Source organism: Perissodus microlepis, chromosome 8, assembly GCF_051167445.1.
Source record: "Perissodus microlepis isolate ML-2025 ecotype Zambia chromosome 8, ASM5116744v1, whole genome shotgun sequence".
Classification (NCBI taxonomy): domain Eukaryota; kingdom Metazoa; phylum Chordata; class Actinopteri; order Cichliformes; family Cichlidae; genus Perissodus; species Perissodus microlepis.
Genome location: NC_140468.1, coordinates 11,704,516 through 11,719,847, shown reverse-complemented (window position 1 = coordinate 11,719,847; position 15,332 = coordinate 11,704,516). Strand labels below are relative to the sequence as shown.

Sequence of the window (15,332 nt, the reverse complement as noted above, 5' to 3'; positions counted from 1 at the left end):
TATTTATGGGTAGAGTCTTACTTGTAAAGTCTTACTTTATGAGTAAAGGAACAAGCTGCAACAGCTGCCAAATAAAGGTATAGGAGTATAAATACAATAATTTCTTCTCAGTTCAGTATAAGTATAGAACAGAACAAAGTGAAAGTACTGACAAAAACTTCTGAAATTTTAAGAACAGTAACCTTTTCACAGCGCAGGACACATTAATAGCACATTTTGCAGCATCGGTTGCGTCTGGTCGACGGGAGGGGGCACCAATGCAAGTCATGCGGTAAACTCTAAAGCACGAGGAAGAAGAGGAGGCCCCTGATTGACTGTTTCCAAGGAGACCAGCGATACTACCGAGAACTGTCAGCTTGTCAGTGCTGCAGGTAAGCGAGCTAAACTCAGAGAGTACTGTCGTTTTTATTTAATAAGTCAATGGGAAACAGTCTGTTCTGGTGTTGCTGTCTCTTATGTTGGGTTTCACTCGCGGTTTTTCGTTTCTTAAACAGTGTCTTGACCCACTTGTGGTCAGATTCTAGAAAGCGCCGGGGCTAACAATGTTAATGCTAACTAGCTGACCAGGGTAATCTTTCACAAGACTCGCCGAAGCAGGAAGCTAAATACTGCGGTGTCCTTTAAAACTGCACCACTGTTTCTGCTTTCAATTCATGGTTAAACATTGAGTCAGATCTAACAATTAGTCTTTGTAAATATTTCATTAGGTACAGATGGGTAGCATCGCCGTTAGTTGCCTTGCTACACCTGTAGGTGAAAGAGATAACAGTTTGTTATGTCACAGATATGAAAAAACCCTATCGATGCCTCATGTTATGAGCTGTAGACTCATTTCGACCAGTGCCGAAAAGGGATTAGCTGTTGTAAGTGACTTGTTAACCTATAATAATGGTTAAACATATCTCTAATGAATGATATCAAGTAATTTTGAACCAGAAAAATTCCTGTCACATGTTAGAAGCTGCAATCAGCTTTTGGCAAAGTCACTTTATATGATTTTTTTTATTTATTCAGGTAAAAATTCTAATTGACATTAAAAAAGTATTTTTCAAGGACAATTTGAACAAGAGGACAGCATAAATTGCTAAAATGCTAACAAAAACAGTTGTATATGGATCTTTTAAGTGGCCAAAAAGGTCTGGATTGAGCACAGTGTAGAACACAGAATAGGTATAATAACTCAAAGTCATAAAGACGCTTGCAAAATTTCTTTATTTGATATATATTTCCTTTGTAAATCCTGTTCACTACCAATATAAGCAAAGATATTAGACTTGGCAGACAATCACTTTTTGGCATGGCTCTTGCAGACATTATTACTTGCCCAATTTTAGGTATGATGACTCAGTTTGACCAGCCAAAATGGCATCTGTTAGAAAGATATGTTTCTTTGCAAATCAGAAATCCTGCAATAAATACTACTTTGCTTAAAAAAATGTATTGGGAGTTACTTACATAAATGTTGATGTATGTTTATAAAATTTAATTGACACCATTATTGATTCTGTGTAGGTCAGAATCCTTATAGACTCCCTTATAACCGCTCCACTAGCATTAGTTGTACATCATTTCTTTGCTATGTGGAAACGTTGCTAAAAGAAATCGATAAGCTTGGAGTCTCCAGTCCACTGTAGATAAACAAATCAAACCCACTATGCTCTTAAGAAAATATGTAAACATTGCATCATAATGCTGGCATCTCTATGCTTTTCATATTTTAATTTGTCTAGTAAACTGCTTTGTTTCTTGTTTTAGGTGCACGCTGTCAGGATGTCATTTTTATTTGACTGGATCTACAGGGGGTTTAGTAGTATTTTACAGTTCTTAGGTGAGTACTGTCTGCTGCTCTGAAATGATGCAGCAGCTCCATTCTCACGTAAACACGGTGGTAAAATCCTGCTTTTTACAGTTGAGGCTGCTGTCAAAAATCAAGCCTCTTCTGTCAACTTTGTGCAACCTTGAAACAGTAATACATGCTTTTTTTAAACATCACATCTTAATAACTACAATATACTTTTTATTTAAATTAGCCAGGCCTCCAATTGTTCGCCTCCAGCTGGTGCAAAATGTAGCCGCTCGATTTTTAACGAGAGCATGTCCACAAATCCATTTTAAGATCCTTTTATTTGTTTTTAAGTCCCTTAATGGTCGTGCCCTTGTCTGAGCTGTTTCACCCACATGTCCCGTCTCACTCTCTGAGGTCAGCAGACCAGCAAACTCAGAGGTGATAGAACTGCAGCGCAGCGTGAAGTGGAATAAAATAAGAATTCTTCTGAATCCTTTCAGGTCTTTACAAAAAGAGTGGGAAGCTAGTTTTCCTGGGCCTGGACAATGCCGGTAAAACAACGCTCCTACACATGCTGAAAGATGACAGGCTTGGGCAGCACGTTCCAACACTTCATCCAAGTAAGGGGATACTCAGAGTGCATATTACCAATGTGCTGTTTTTCCAGGTGTTGCTTTGGATTTTTCTTTATATTAGGCCACAGGTTGTGATCGCGCTGTCTTCTAAAAATACCATGCTCCTAAAACCATGTGATATTGGCCTTGTTATTGTGCTGCTTATACAGTCATTATATGGTAAATAGATAATGGCTGATTTATTTTTAAGATGCAAGTATTTCATTAAAGTGTTGATAGTGTACTGTAGTGTTCCTCAACATATACTTTATTACTGTTATACACTCTCTTATAAAGGTGTCACCTGTCATATAGACTGTCTTATGTGTTGTGTAATAGTAAAAAATTGTGTCTTTATTAGTTAAGCGATTGACACGTTTAAGCCTTATCTTTGCATAAAGTGACCCCGCCTATTACTTTATAGCTTCCCACCCTGCTGTATGTCATCATCACTGGGGCTCACTTTAATTTGTGGCCTCAACATCATCTTTTAGCAGTGCAGGTCTCTGCATGTCATTGACATTCCTCTGTCTGTGCATCTCAAATTTTCTCATGTGCGAAAACATCTCAGGTGTATTTTCTTTCACACAAAGCTTCTGAAGAGCTAACAATCGGTGGCATGACATTTACTACGTTCGATCTCGGAGGACATGTACAAGGTGAGATCTATTTCCATTTCTGCTGGCAGTGAGACGCTATTGAATTTTTTGTATCTATTTTGTTTGTGTTATTTATTTAAGTTATTTAGCACAGGATAGCAACAACACTACATTTCTGTGGGCTTAGAGCATCTGATTGATTCTCAAACCTTTAGCATATGTGTTCACATCGCCCCATTCATTTGGTTTTAACGTTTATTAAATACAGAAGGGAGAGGAAACGGGTTTACTAGATCACAAAATACACTTGTACTATTGTAAGTTGAAAAGTTGAAGATTAGTGACTGCTGCCTATGTTATCTTCAATGGTAGCACCTCCTGTCATCAGAAACATGTATAACCAAACTGACAGGTTGACAAATCAGTGCACATGGCTGCCACATGATGTCTCTGTAGACCCCCGTCACACTGATCTGTTGTTTTTCTTCAATTTGATATTTTTAGCGCATGCTTTCACGCTTGAATGCTGAGTGATCTGATTCATTGTACACATGTCAACAGAAAATTTAAAGGCAGGATGTATTGTAATTAGAATTTGTACCAGTGCTATTAAAAATAAAGATAGAGAAAACTAACTCTCTATAGTTTCATTTGAAAATCATTATCCAAATGATCTAAATCCGTTGGTAAGACAAAAACCCATATTTGATTTGTACAGTCAAATTAAAATGCTATTTCCACATCTGTCCATTGCTGTCTAATTAGACTTTAATATTAGATAAGTAACACTGTTTATCATTGCTATTAGTGGCAAGAAGCTTAAACTTGACTTGAGGCATAATTAGCCATATTAGCTGAAAATAGTTAATCTGTATTTGTGTGTATTTAGATGTGAGGATGTGTGAACTACCGCTTCTCTACAGGAGAAAGGACACAATTATATTTTCAAAGGTTTATAGTTAGACTGCTGCATTTCAGAGACTCATGTTGAGTTGTTGCAAAGGCAGCTAATTCACAGCCATTTTCCCTTCTTTATAGCACGAAGAGTTTGGAAGAACTACCTGCCAGCTGTGAATGGAGTCGTCTTTCTTGTAGACTGTGCAGATCATGACAGACTCACAGAATCCAAGACTGAACTTGATGTAAGGTTAAACATTGCTGTTACAAACTGTTTCCACCACACAGGACTGTTTTTGTGTGTTAGCAATGGATTGCTGGTTAGTTTGTCTCTCTTTTATTTTTTCTAGGCTCTCCTTGCAGATGAGACCATAGTCAATGTACCAGTGTTGGTGTTAGGTAATAAAATTGACCGCCCCGAAGCTATCAGCGAAGGAGGACTAAGAGGAGCTTTTGCACTTGATGGCCAAGTTACCGGGAAGGTAGGCATGTCTTGAGGATTCTTTCTTAATTCACAGAAATATGCAGGAGCACATATGATCGTCATTCTAATTGATCCTTGTTATAACTGACAGGGAAATGTGTCGCTGAAGGAGCTGAATGCTCGACCCCTGGAGATTTTCATGTGCAGCGTGTTGAAAAAACAAGGCTATGGGGAAGGTTTCAGATGGTTATCACAGTATATCGACTGACAAAGAGATGAGCTTAACCAAAAAGGATGTAGAAGTTTGATCCTTAGTGAGTGTCAGCCCATCCAAATTTCAGGTCTTACTACTAAGAATATTTTAATTCCTAAATCCACGTGAACTGTCCTAAATGTGTTATTAATTTGAGAGACAATTGAGTTGCATGAAATATAAATTAGGTTGCGTTATACCAGATTACAGCCATGCATTATGCAGTAATGTAGATATGCACGGTTCAGTGTTGCATTACTTCTGTGTTTATCTTGGAATTTAGTAGTAAGCGAGTGATGAAACAGAAGGGCTCAAGGGGATCGCGAGGGGCTAGTCTGGAATTGCGTTAAGATGGTCTAGTTTAGATTTTTAGATTCTTGTAGATAAATAAGAAACTACAGAAGATATTTTTTAGTTTGTTTTGTCTATTAGTGCACAGCCTTAGCATTTAAAACATAAAGCCAAAGATGTATGCTAATGACTTGGGATTAACAGGCCCAGATGTTGGACTTCAACAAAAAAACATCTTCAATGCTGAGTGCTGAGCCAAAATAACATAAAAATCTCATTTTTGGTCATCAAGAAAGATGAAAAAATTGTTAAATGAAAAGATGATGGCGTACACTGAGTGAAATTAGACATCATGTTGATAAGTGTGCTGTGATTAATGTGCTGCTTGCTTTCGGCATCTTAATGAAGCTGGCTTGTTTGTTTTTGTAAAATCAACCTGTACGCGTTGAGGATCTGGGTTGAAGGCAGCTAATTTGACAGGAGGACCGACTTATTTATGGGCCGTCCAATATGGAATTGAAAGATAAAAAAGCTGTCCTTTGCTTTATTGTATTACAAAGACTGTAAGTAAAAAAACATCCCTCATAGAATATAGGTCAGACTAGGAAAGAATATATGTATTTTTGAGTCTTTTCATCTTCGTCTTAACCAGCACCCACTAAAAGAGTGTCTCATCTCTCTGCTCAGTATTTCCTCATGGTCTTACTTGAATCAAGCATAGAAAAAAGTCCAGGTTGAAGCAGCAATATTTGAATAAGAGACTGAAAAAAGGGTTTTATTTATGTATTGATTCATTGTATCTAGAGCCTGAGATATAAATTAAATTCAATAACTACCCAGGTTCAAGTGTTGCAGGTACTTTATGACTGTCTGAAAAGATACAAGAGTGCACATGCAAACGTTTACATGCTTAACTACACAAATTAATTCAATCTTATTCAGCATACTTGAAATTTAAGTTTGCTTTTGATTCATTTTTTTGTTTTTTGTTTTCTTAGCATGATATTTCTATGCATGAAAATATTTTATTGATTTTTATTTATTTATTTTTTACAACGCACTGTATACATTTATATCCTCATTACGAGAACCATGAAGTACAAAAACAGGAAGAGAGGCATGTGATCTTTGCACCATATTTTCAGCAGCCCTTGTTTACAGTTTAGATATGTGGTTTATTAATATGTGAAGGAATATTTACAACCCAGATTAAAAGATATGTATAAAAACAGACTTCATACGGGCAGTCTCGTTTGTTTACTAAAATGTAGCATGCGTGTTAACAAACTGCTTTTCCTTTCAACAGCGTTGTGTACCACTTACCGAACACATGTAAATTATGTATAATACTGATGTAAATGCTTGTACAGTTACTGCCCTTGAAAAAAACACTATGAAGGACTTATTTGTAACTGTATAGTACTGGATTTGATATTTTCAGCAGTTATCAGTGAATATAGGTTCATGTTAAATAACATCACCCACACAGAACGATGTGAAAGTTTGATCTACTTAATAAGCAGTTGACATGTAATAAAACCTGCTTTTTATAGACCAAACTGGCCCTGTCTCTTTGATTGATTCTTTTTCCACTGGTTTTCACATGCTAGTATTCCTTTTTCAGGTGGAATTGCTATAAATATGGATTTTTGGAGCCAGGATTTAACTTTTAATTTAATGCCACTGGGAAACCTGATCTTTCCAGATGGAATACAATTACAAAACATAATTATTAATATAGTTATTACAAGAAGTAATAAACCTCCTTTCCAAACTGTAATGATTAAAAAAACATTATTTTACTAATAAAATAAGAATGGGGATAGAATCGCAAGACTCGGGACTGCTGCTACAGATGGTTCCTAAATATTCATTTTGTGTGTGTGTCTAAGTTATCAGCCAAAATGAAGCCCCAAGCTGGTAATCTTGGAGTAATTTTTGATTCAGACCTGTCATTAAATACCCCAAGCAACTCAAGCAGATGCAGTCATGTTTTTTTTTCAGCCGAAGCACATCACGGAAATTTTCCTTTCACTCATCGACGTGTAGAAAGGCTTTAATGCTTTTATCTCCAGGCTTAATTATGGTGATGCACCCCGTAATATCAGCAGACTGCAGCTATTTCAGAGCGCTGCCAGACTTCTAATACTCTCCAAGAGAAGTGACCACATTAACTCAATTCTTTTGGCCATTCACTGGTTGTCACTTTTCTGAGAAATTAATTTGAATTTTTTAGTCCTGGCTTTAAAATCGCTGCACGTTTGACACTTGCATTTAGATTCGTCAGACCCTATTCACGACAAAGTGGTTTGATCCAAGGATTTTAACTGAGCAGGATTGCTAAGTAACGAAGTTCAGATCCATTCATTCCCAATTGCGTAATCCGTTTGACCTCAAACAGTGCTATCTTAAACATTTATCATTCATTTAGCAGCCAGCTGCTGTAATTTGTTCTTCTAGCATGAGGTGGCACCCAAATATCTCTGTAAATATTCCCAGGCTGCATGATGACATTGGTTTTTGTCAATGCCTTGTTAAACATGATTAAATGTACTGACAGCTTTAGCATGCCTTAGCTGTGACAACCTTCTGTGTTTCATGCACTATTTTGGGGAAAGTTGATAAGAACATAGTTCTATTCATGTTTACACAACCAGCTCATGATTTAGTATAAGCAGAAATGGCTATGTGTGGCAGGCTGTTTCAGGTTATTTTCTCCCAGTATAATGAGGACAGTTAATTTAGCTTTATCTTATACAGTAATTTCCCCACAGGCACCTGAGCACAGTTTTCTTTGCATGTCTTGCAGGATCATCTAAAAATACTCACAATCAAATATAGTGAAAGACAGCGTGTGACTCGGTGCCACCGTCACTACGATTCCTAACACATCCGTCTCTAAGTGATCATTTTAATCTGTGATATACTGTGTAAGAATAAAAGTCAACATACGACTTGGCTCCATTGCCTTTATTAGTAAAGTGCTCAGCCAAGAATTTAATTCTTATTTACTAACATGCAATACTAAAAACAAACAAATGTGTGGCCTATCGATAGCAAGAATGAAGACATGGCAATAATATTTTCATAGAAAAAAAAATACAGTGTAAATTCAAGTATACACACAGAACTTCAAGTAATGCACACTTCCTTTTAGAAACACAAAATACAGTATTTCAAGTTGCAAAGAAAACAAATATCTGTGGCACATTCTTTGACATGATTTCAGAGTCAGCAGAGGACAGCGACTAGTGGTTTCTACTGTGGGTGACGTTTGGTCAGTACATTCTAAAGGTTTTCAATAATCCATCTGGGAATAAAGGTACTGTATATAGTTCTGTGCATCCACTTAAATAGTAAAACATGTACAATTTAAAAACTGCTTTGACCTTCACAAAAATAGTTTGAAACCATAGTGACCTGAAATCCTCTAAGCTTCCGTCACAGTTGATTCACTTGATTTATATACATAATCAGTTTGGAAATACATAACTACATTGTGCTGAGCTGCTTCGAAGGAAAAGTTTGACATTTTGGAAAGCAAACTTAAAAAACATTAAATAGGCAAGTTGGAGATCAGAATTACTGTGAAATTGTTTAGCCATCCGAGGCAGAGGAAACAAGCTGTGGGCACAGCTGACATAGTGAACTTATTTACATAACCAATAATAGAATATTAGCGTTTATCACATTCATGCCTATCTTCTGGCAAATGTAAATCCAGTATTTACTCTGCTTTAGTAACTGTGTGATTTGATCTACCAACTCCTAAGGGAAATCTCTGGTCCTTTAGCTGCTAAATGCTCCACTGTTATCACCAGCTGCTACAGTAAATGTGTATATCTGCTGTTTGGTGCTGATCGGGAGGTAGTGCCTGCTTTTCAGGTGTCTCGGAGACAGAAAATGGTGTCGTGAGAGTGGTGAGAAGGAACCAAAACAGATGTAGAGCTACTGGGAGAAGCAGATCTATAATTCTCTTAATGTGATCACTACTGGTCCATTTGTCAGATTGTTTCATGTCAGACAGGATCAGCTAGTGTAGCTACTTTTAAAGGTATCCTAACCCAGGCATTAGCGTTTTTTAAGGTAAGTAATTATCACATTTTCATTTGTAGACAAAGTGTGAAAAAGAAAATGATGTGTCAGACTGTTTCTTCCCCTAGCGCTTTTTAAAATAAGGTTCAAACAAACTTGATATAAATGTTAACTTTTTTGGTCTTGTGATGTACTGGAGACCCCTTTAGATGGCTGGGATTGAGTCCAGCTCCCTGCTAGGCTATTAGGATGAATGTTAAATGTTTGGCTGTTTCTTTTTCTATACAGAAAGATCAAAGCAACTGTCTTCCCCTGGTCTTTATTCCTGTGGTAATGAGCTTCTCATCTAACCTCTGCAAAAAAAAAACATAAATAAGCTTATTTCCCAAAATGTCAAACTGTTTGTTTAAATTCTGATCTCTAGTCATTCCAGTGGGACAACAACTCTAATACTCAAGCAACAGTTTACACAATACAAAATTACTGGTAATCTCTATATGCATAGATGGCGCTTGAACAAGATAGGAATTCTGATGGACTTCAGCTACCAATGGTGCAGTAGTCAGTGGGTCCTGGTTTTCAGGACAGCAAAACAAACCAAAAAAGCTCTGTTGCTCAAAAACAGAGAATAGAATGAAGCAATTACACATATCTAAGACAAAAAAAAACTGGTCATCGTTTCATCACTGGACCTGCCAAGCACTACACATCCCACCAGGACAATCCCGTACCTCCCGAGCACGAACCCCATAAATTTTAGCTTTTAGGAGAGAGCCGTCTCTGTAGATTTTCAGGCCAGCAGCCATGCTCTCCGTGTAGGGGTCACACAGTTCTACCAGATGTATCCTCCATCATCTGCCTCACCTTCCTCCTCTTCCTCCTCTTCTGCCTCCTCCCCGTTGTCCTCCGCCTCCTTCTCCTCCTCATCTTCCCATCCCACTCCACTTCCAAAATCTCCAGAATATCCCATCACTTCATCTGTAAAAAGTGGATCAGATCAACTTAATTTCAGAAGGAAATTAAAAAAACAAGAACCACACAGATACGGCAACACAAACAGGACTTGTTTCCTGAAATAAGAACAATATTTTATGTCGCTAAAGCTTTGATTTTTACTCTCTTGCATACACAAACACAGACAGCTGGAGACTTGATGGCCGAGTAGTCATTCCTGTTATACGTCTCTGAAGTCTGCCGCCTGGGGCATATTCACAATTGGTGCATTGTAATGTAAAGTCTCTGTGGGTAAGTCTGCATGATCACAGAAAATTGGCAAGCATGCAGACACACCAAGGACACTAAAGCTCACCATCTGATGATGAAACATCACTCAGACCAAAGCAGAACCTAGTGGACTCATGTATATGGAAATTATATTCAAGGCCTTACTGTAGGCTTAGTTAAAACCATTTTAGCTATAGTTTTAGAATCTATTAATTGCCACATAAATAACCAGTCATAAATGTTTGGAGTGCACCTGTCTATCTTATTGGCTTATTGCGTTTTACTTTAAAAGCATAACAAATAATCAGTATAATCTGGAGTAGGGGAAGGATAAAAAATCATCTGTAGACATGCAAAAGAAGTTTGAAAGCACATTTGCTTCTGTGTACAACACTGAGCTACACAGAATCACCATCATAGAGCTCAGTCCTGATGATCTGGCCCAAATGCCATATTTTAGTCACTGCTTGGTCTGCCAAATAGAATGAGAGAAAATGTTGCTTCTAGTCCTCAGTTGCAGCAGAAATCACTCCACTCTTTTACTACGGCATGATTAAGATGGTAAATAAGACTCTCCATACAATGCATATATATCATATTTTCACTCAATAAAAAGAACTGATGAAAGCACCCCCGCCTGCCAGGATTCAAATATGCTCCTACCATATTTGTTGTTAATAGATTGGATACCAGTGATAGATGACCCTTATAAGATAGTGTAGTGATAAACAATTCACCATGATTAATTCTGTCCAAAGTTTTTCATGCGTCAAGCAGACACTGTTGTATCTGCGGTTCAGTACACATAAATCTGCATTTTGTTTATTTTTCTTATCAAACCTATCCAAGAGAATTTGTTCTAATACTCTGGACAGTGTTCTGGTCCAGCCAAGTGACCTGTATTTTTCTGCAGGAAGAGCTGTTTTCCATTAGTGCTGAATTGCCTGTTTTCTTGTCGGTAGCTAATTTTGTTTGGATTTTGACTTTTGATCAAACAAAACAAGCAGTACTGACTGAATCTTGGATACTATTTTTCTTCCTCTGACACAAAACTAATAATTTGGTACAGCTCTTCTGACTCTAAAATCCACAAAGGGATTGAATGAGCGAAGCAATTAATTCCTGCACTGCAGAAAATGTAAAAACTTCTCAAGTTTGCAACTGAGAGCTCAGAGCGTGTAAAAACAAATGGAAAACCATAGAAATGTAATGAGAAAATTACAACCTGTCTAATCTTAAATATGAAAAGTGAAATTTCAAGTTTACCAATAATAAAAAGAGATAAAATAAATAACCCTGGCTTGAGAAATCTATTTGAATAAAGCTGATTTTCATTAGAAACTGCCTAAAATCATCTTACTTGCGATACGTACCTAACTTTAAGGATTCAGACAAAACACGACTTCAGAAGATGGAGATTGAAAGTATTTGTTTGCCATCCTCTTACCGCAGTCGAGGTTGCCATGGATTCTGGTGCCCATCATCTCTCCACCGTGCTGGTCCGCGCACCAGCACTCCCCTCGGCTCTGGTCGCACTGCACTTTCCTGTAGTAGCCATCCTCATCGCAGCTGGGAATGTACATCCCTGCAAAGACCCACACATACAAACACGCAGCCATTTCTTGAATATTGATACCCTGAGCACACACAGCTGCCTGATACTGACGCTGGAAATGAGTGCAGCAAACGAGAATGCCAGTACGCCTTAGTGAACCTGTGATAAGACCATCAGTTAGGATAGAGAGGCAGCTTTTTGGCAGAGAATGCCATGGAGACAGTGAAAACTTTCCCCGTTTGTTTTACACAAACACACATATGTTTGGTGGATACGATTTGGTGATGTGGTGTGTTTCCTTCTATTGCCAGAGTGGCATATGAAAATATAGTGACAGCCTCTGTGACAGAGCTCCACTGTTTCAGCATCCCTCGGGACACTTGTCAAACCCAAAGCAAAGCTCTCTAACAAGCTCCAACCCTCCCCACCCCAATTCTGTGAAAAAAAAAAAAATCACAATAAGTAAGACGAGTGGGCTTCAGGGATTGGAGAACCAATCTCTAGGTCTGGAGCTGAAGAAAGACAAGCCGCTGTGTTGTACAGTATGTTGAGCACGCAGTATGTAGAGCCTGTGTCGTGGTGTTTCTTGCTGGGCCAGACGGCCTTGCTCTGTGTCAGCCTTGCTCTCTCCCAAAGCCAAGTGCTGCCCCCTAATTCCCCCCCCCCCCCCAGCCTGATTAGGGCCTAATCCTAGCCGTGTGCTTGTGATCTCTTTAATGAGCCTTCTACAGCTTCTTGCCTGCTGCTTCCAGTGCTTTGTTACATAAGTTCACCAAGAGACTCAAAGCCAATCTGAGGGCACACACCAGCTTGATGGTACAGTTCATGGCTGAGCTGTATGACATAGTATGTCTTTGAAAGGATCTGAGTTAAAAGAGCAACAAGATCCTGCTCAACATATGTTCCTATGCAAGCGTAGTGGTTAAAAACCTTCAAATATATATTTAACAGCACAGTATTGTAATGCAAAAATGTATTTACCTGGCTTCTTTTTGGCTGCCTCCTGCACTTGGATCCGCTCCAGCTCAGCAAGGCATGGCGGCTCTGTGAGAATCAAAAGTGATGAAAGACAATACCTAAAAGTATTCTGCCTAAACTTTATCTGAATCAATGCTCTTCATAATTACACTTTTTGTCCGTATCGATTTGTGTAAGAAGTCTTATATTTCATTCCCTTGAGGGTGATCAATTGTCAAGAACTTGCCTGAAAGAACATATGGATGTAGCCCGAGAGTGACAAGAAAGCAAGCTGAACCTCAAGAACAGACAGAAAGGGAAACAAAGAAGAAGAAGACACTTTGTATTGACCCCCAATCCGATAAACCTTTCTCTGTACTTCTTCACAGAGTTGCTCTTGTGTTTGCACAAAACTAGGTGCATTATTAGATCTTTACTCTATTATCAAGTCACACCTCAAGGAGAAAATATATAAATGTGCTGTGCTTTTAAAAAACAGCTTAAAGAGTAATATATTACATGCAGGTTAAACACTTGAATGAGTGTAGTCCCAGAAAAATCCTGTTGCTTAGTAAAGGTCAGATGGAGCACTTGTGGGTAGCTGAAGGTAAGGTTATGTGTGAGATAGCATCTATGAAGATCCTCAAGCTCCGAAAAATTTTCTGAGCACACCACCTCATTATGTCAAACTCTTTTAACCCAGTTTGACCTCAAGCTGGCCAGGCAAGAAAATGAATGCATATTTACTCATATTAATAAGTGGAATTTTAACAAAAATGTCTCAGTTTTTCCACGTTAATCGAGTCTACTGTGATTACATGTTCATTAAACCTTACTGATCAGAGCCCAGTGGCTCAAAACCAGTACAGAGTGTTTGTGACTAAACAGAAATAGTTAAAAAAAAAACCTTGTCCAGCTCTATAAATAATATCTATGTGTTATTAATTACTACTGTAGTATAAAGAAGATCGTACTTTACAAACCCATATGGAAAAGATATATATAAATCTTATAAAGTGTGTATCTGTCTTGTGTGAAACTTGTATGAAAAGCATACAAGCGTGAAAACAGATATAAGATCCCTTGAAAAATTATATAAATGAAACTTGTATGTTTTGGATACTTACTAAAACAATATATGAAAGTAATGAGAAAGTGGCCACTTTCATGAGTAAATCATATAAGTTTTTACTATTTCTTTTCCATATGGGAAATAAACATAATGATGTATTCAGTAAGGCTTGAAATTATTAATTGAGGGTTCATTCCCATGAACCCTGTAGAGTATAAAATCAGATCTTTTTACAACAACACGACTAACCCCCTGCTGGCCAATTAAAGAAAATACAGATGTCTATCTTTTAGATACAGTCTGTATTTTATAGTAGTGACCAGCAGTGAGAGATACTGGCAGCTAAAGAAGGCTTTTGAGGTTAAACCAAGTGAGGAATACATTTTCTTTAACAAGGTAGAGAGACAAAACTCATTTGTGGGCAAGCTTTAGGGAGGCATGAAGAATTACCTTCAACTGGTCAAAGACGAAAACACCACATGACAAAAACAGTCCCAAATTGGACAGCAGGAGATATGCCAATCATGATGGGGAGTTTTGTTTTCTTAGATCCGTCTACAGTTTAGTGATGAATAAACAGATTCAAACACATCTTATAAACTGACAAAGTCTAAAGTGAAGAGGACCTTGTGCTTTAAAGTATGTAGATGAGGTTAAAGAACACCATGTTAAATGTTATTGTTTTTTAAGTGCAAAAATATTCAAACTCTGGATTAAGAAAAGCTCTTTGCTTTCCCCCACTACAACATGCTAAGTGTGTCTGTTTTTAGCAGAACACTCTGTAGAGTATTTCCCAGAATAATGTTGGCCATGAGTGTGGATGTGAGTGTGAATGGCTCTTTTCCTCTGTTGGCACAGTGATGAACTAGAAACCTGTTCACGGTGTACGCCACCTCTCGCCCAATGTCACAGATTGATGATATATTTATTTTACCACCTTCCAATATGTGGCCACATTTCAATGTGTTAATCCTTAATCCTTGACTTAGAATATCACGCTGTTTTTTAACAGATTTTGTGTATCACACTTCATAGCATTCATGACCAGCCCGTTTCATCACTTCAGTGCATACCCAGTGTTTCCTTTGATTAACCTAGCTTTTATTTCACCCGTTTAGAGCTTTGACTCAAAATAGACTCCGCTCTCTGGGCTTCTTCAGAGAAAATCAATCCACTCACTTTCTCTCCAGAAGCAGAGGCACCACTCTGCTGTAGAGACCTTCCCATCCTTGTAGCTGTCACAGGAGTTGAAGAAGGGTCGGATGCAGACCTCATACTTGTCCAGGTTAATAGCCGCCAGCTCAGCGTGGTCAAGATACAGATCGTTGTTGGTGTCCAGCTTCGAGAACATCCAGCCGATGGAGTCCTTGCAGCTGGCCACCAGGCTCTTGTCCAGTGCTGTCGGTTATTAAAGCATTTTACTTTGATTTCTTTTTGTCTGCACAATTGAGTCGTAAGTTTGGAGGATGCAGAGAATAAAGCTGTTTCGTGAGTTTCTAACCTGAAGCGGTGCCAGCTCCAGGCTTGCCAGAGTTATTCTGCTTCGCATTTCCATGAAGGAGTTGGAACCAGTCTCTCAGACGGTCACCCAGGTCTGCCAGGTCCTGCCCAGTGCAGCTCTCTGA

At 38.3% G+C, this 15,332-nt stretch overlaps 2 protein-coding genes across 3 annotated transcripts in view; one reads left to right on the top strand and one right to left on the bottom strand.

Annotated features, from left to right (window-relative positions):
• The first annotated feature begins 276 nt into the window (after positions 1-276).
• sar1aa (secretion associated, Ras related GTPase 1Aa) lies at positions 277-6,423 on the top strand. 2 transcript variants are annotated; one of them, XM_084937517.1, is made up of 7 exons: positions 277-371; positions 1,756-1,828; positions 2,287-2,406; positions 2,994-3,059; positions 4,038-4,141; positions 4,247-4,378; positions 4,472-6,423. In XM_084937517.1, the coding sequence occupies exons 2-7, from the start codon at positions 1,771-1,773 to the stop codon at positions 4,586-4,588; spliced, it is 597 nt and encodes a 198-aa protein (XP_084793643.1). In that variant the 5' UTR covers positions 277-371; positions 1,756-1,770; the 3' UTR covers positions 4,589-6,423. The 2 variants fall into 2 exon arrangements, with proteins under 2 accessions (XP_084793643.1, XP_084793644.1); XM_084937518.1 differs by lacking the exon at positions 277-371 and having other exon boundaries at positions 2,972-3,059.
• A 1,396-nt stretch (positions 6,424-7,819) lies between these two features.
• Positions 7,820-15,332, bottom strand: part of LOC146381473 (testican-2) — a 47,975-nt gene continuing 40,462 nt past the window's right edge. Inside the window, exons 6-10 of the mRNA XM_084937519.1 lie at positions 15,209-15,328; positions 14,887-15,105; positions 12,660-12,722; positions 11,571-11,708; positions 7,820-9,877 (exon numbers count right to left, since the gene is read on the bottom strand). Coding sequence (XP_084793645.1) covers positions 9,732-9,877; positions 11,571-11,708; positions 12,660-12,722; positions 14,887-15,105; positions 15,209-15,328 — 686 coding nt within the window. The 3' untranslated portion in view covers positions 7,820-9,731. The remainder of the gene's footprint in view (positions 9,878-11,570; positions 11,709-12,659; positions 12,723-14,886; positions 15,106-15,208; positions 15,329-15,332) is intronic.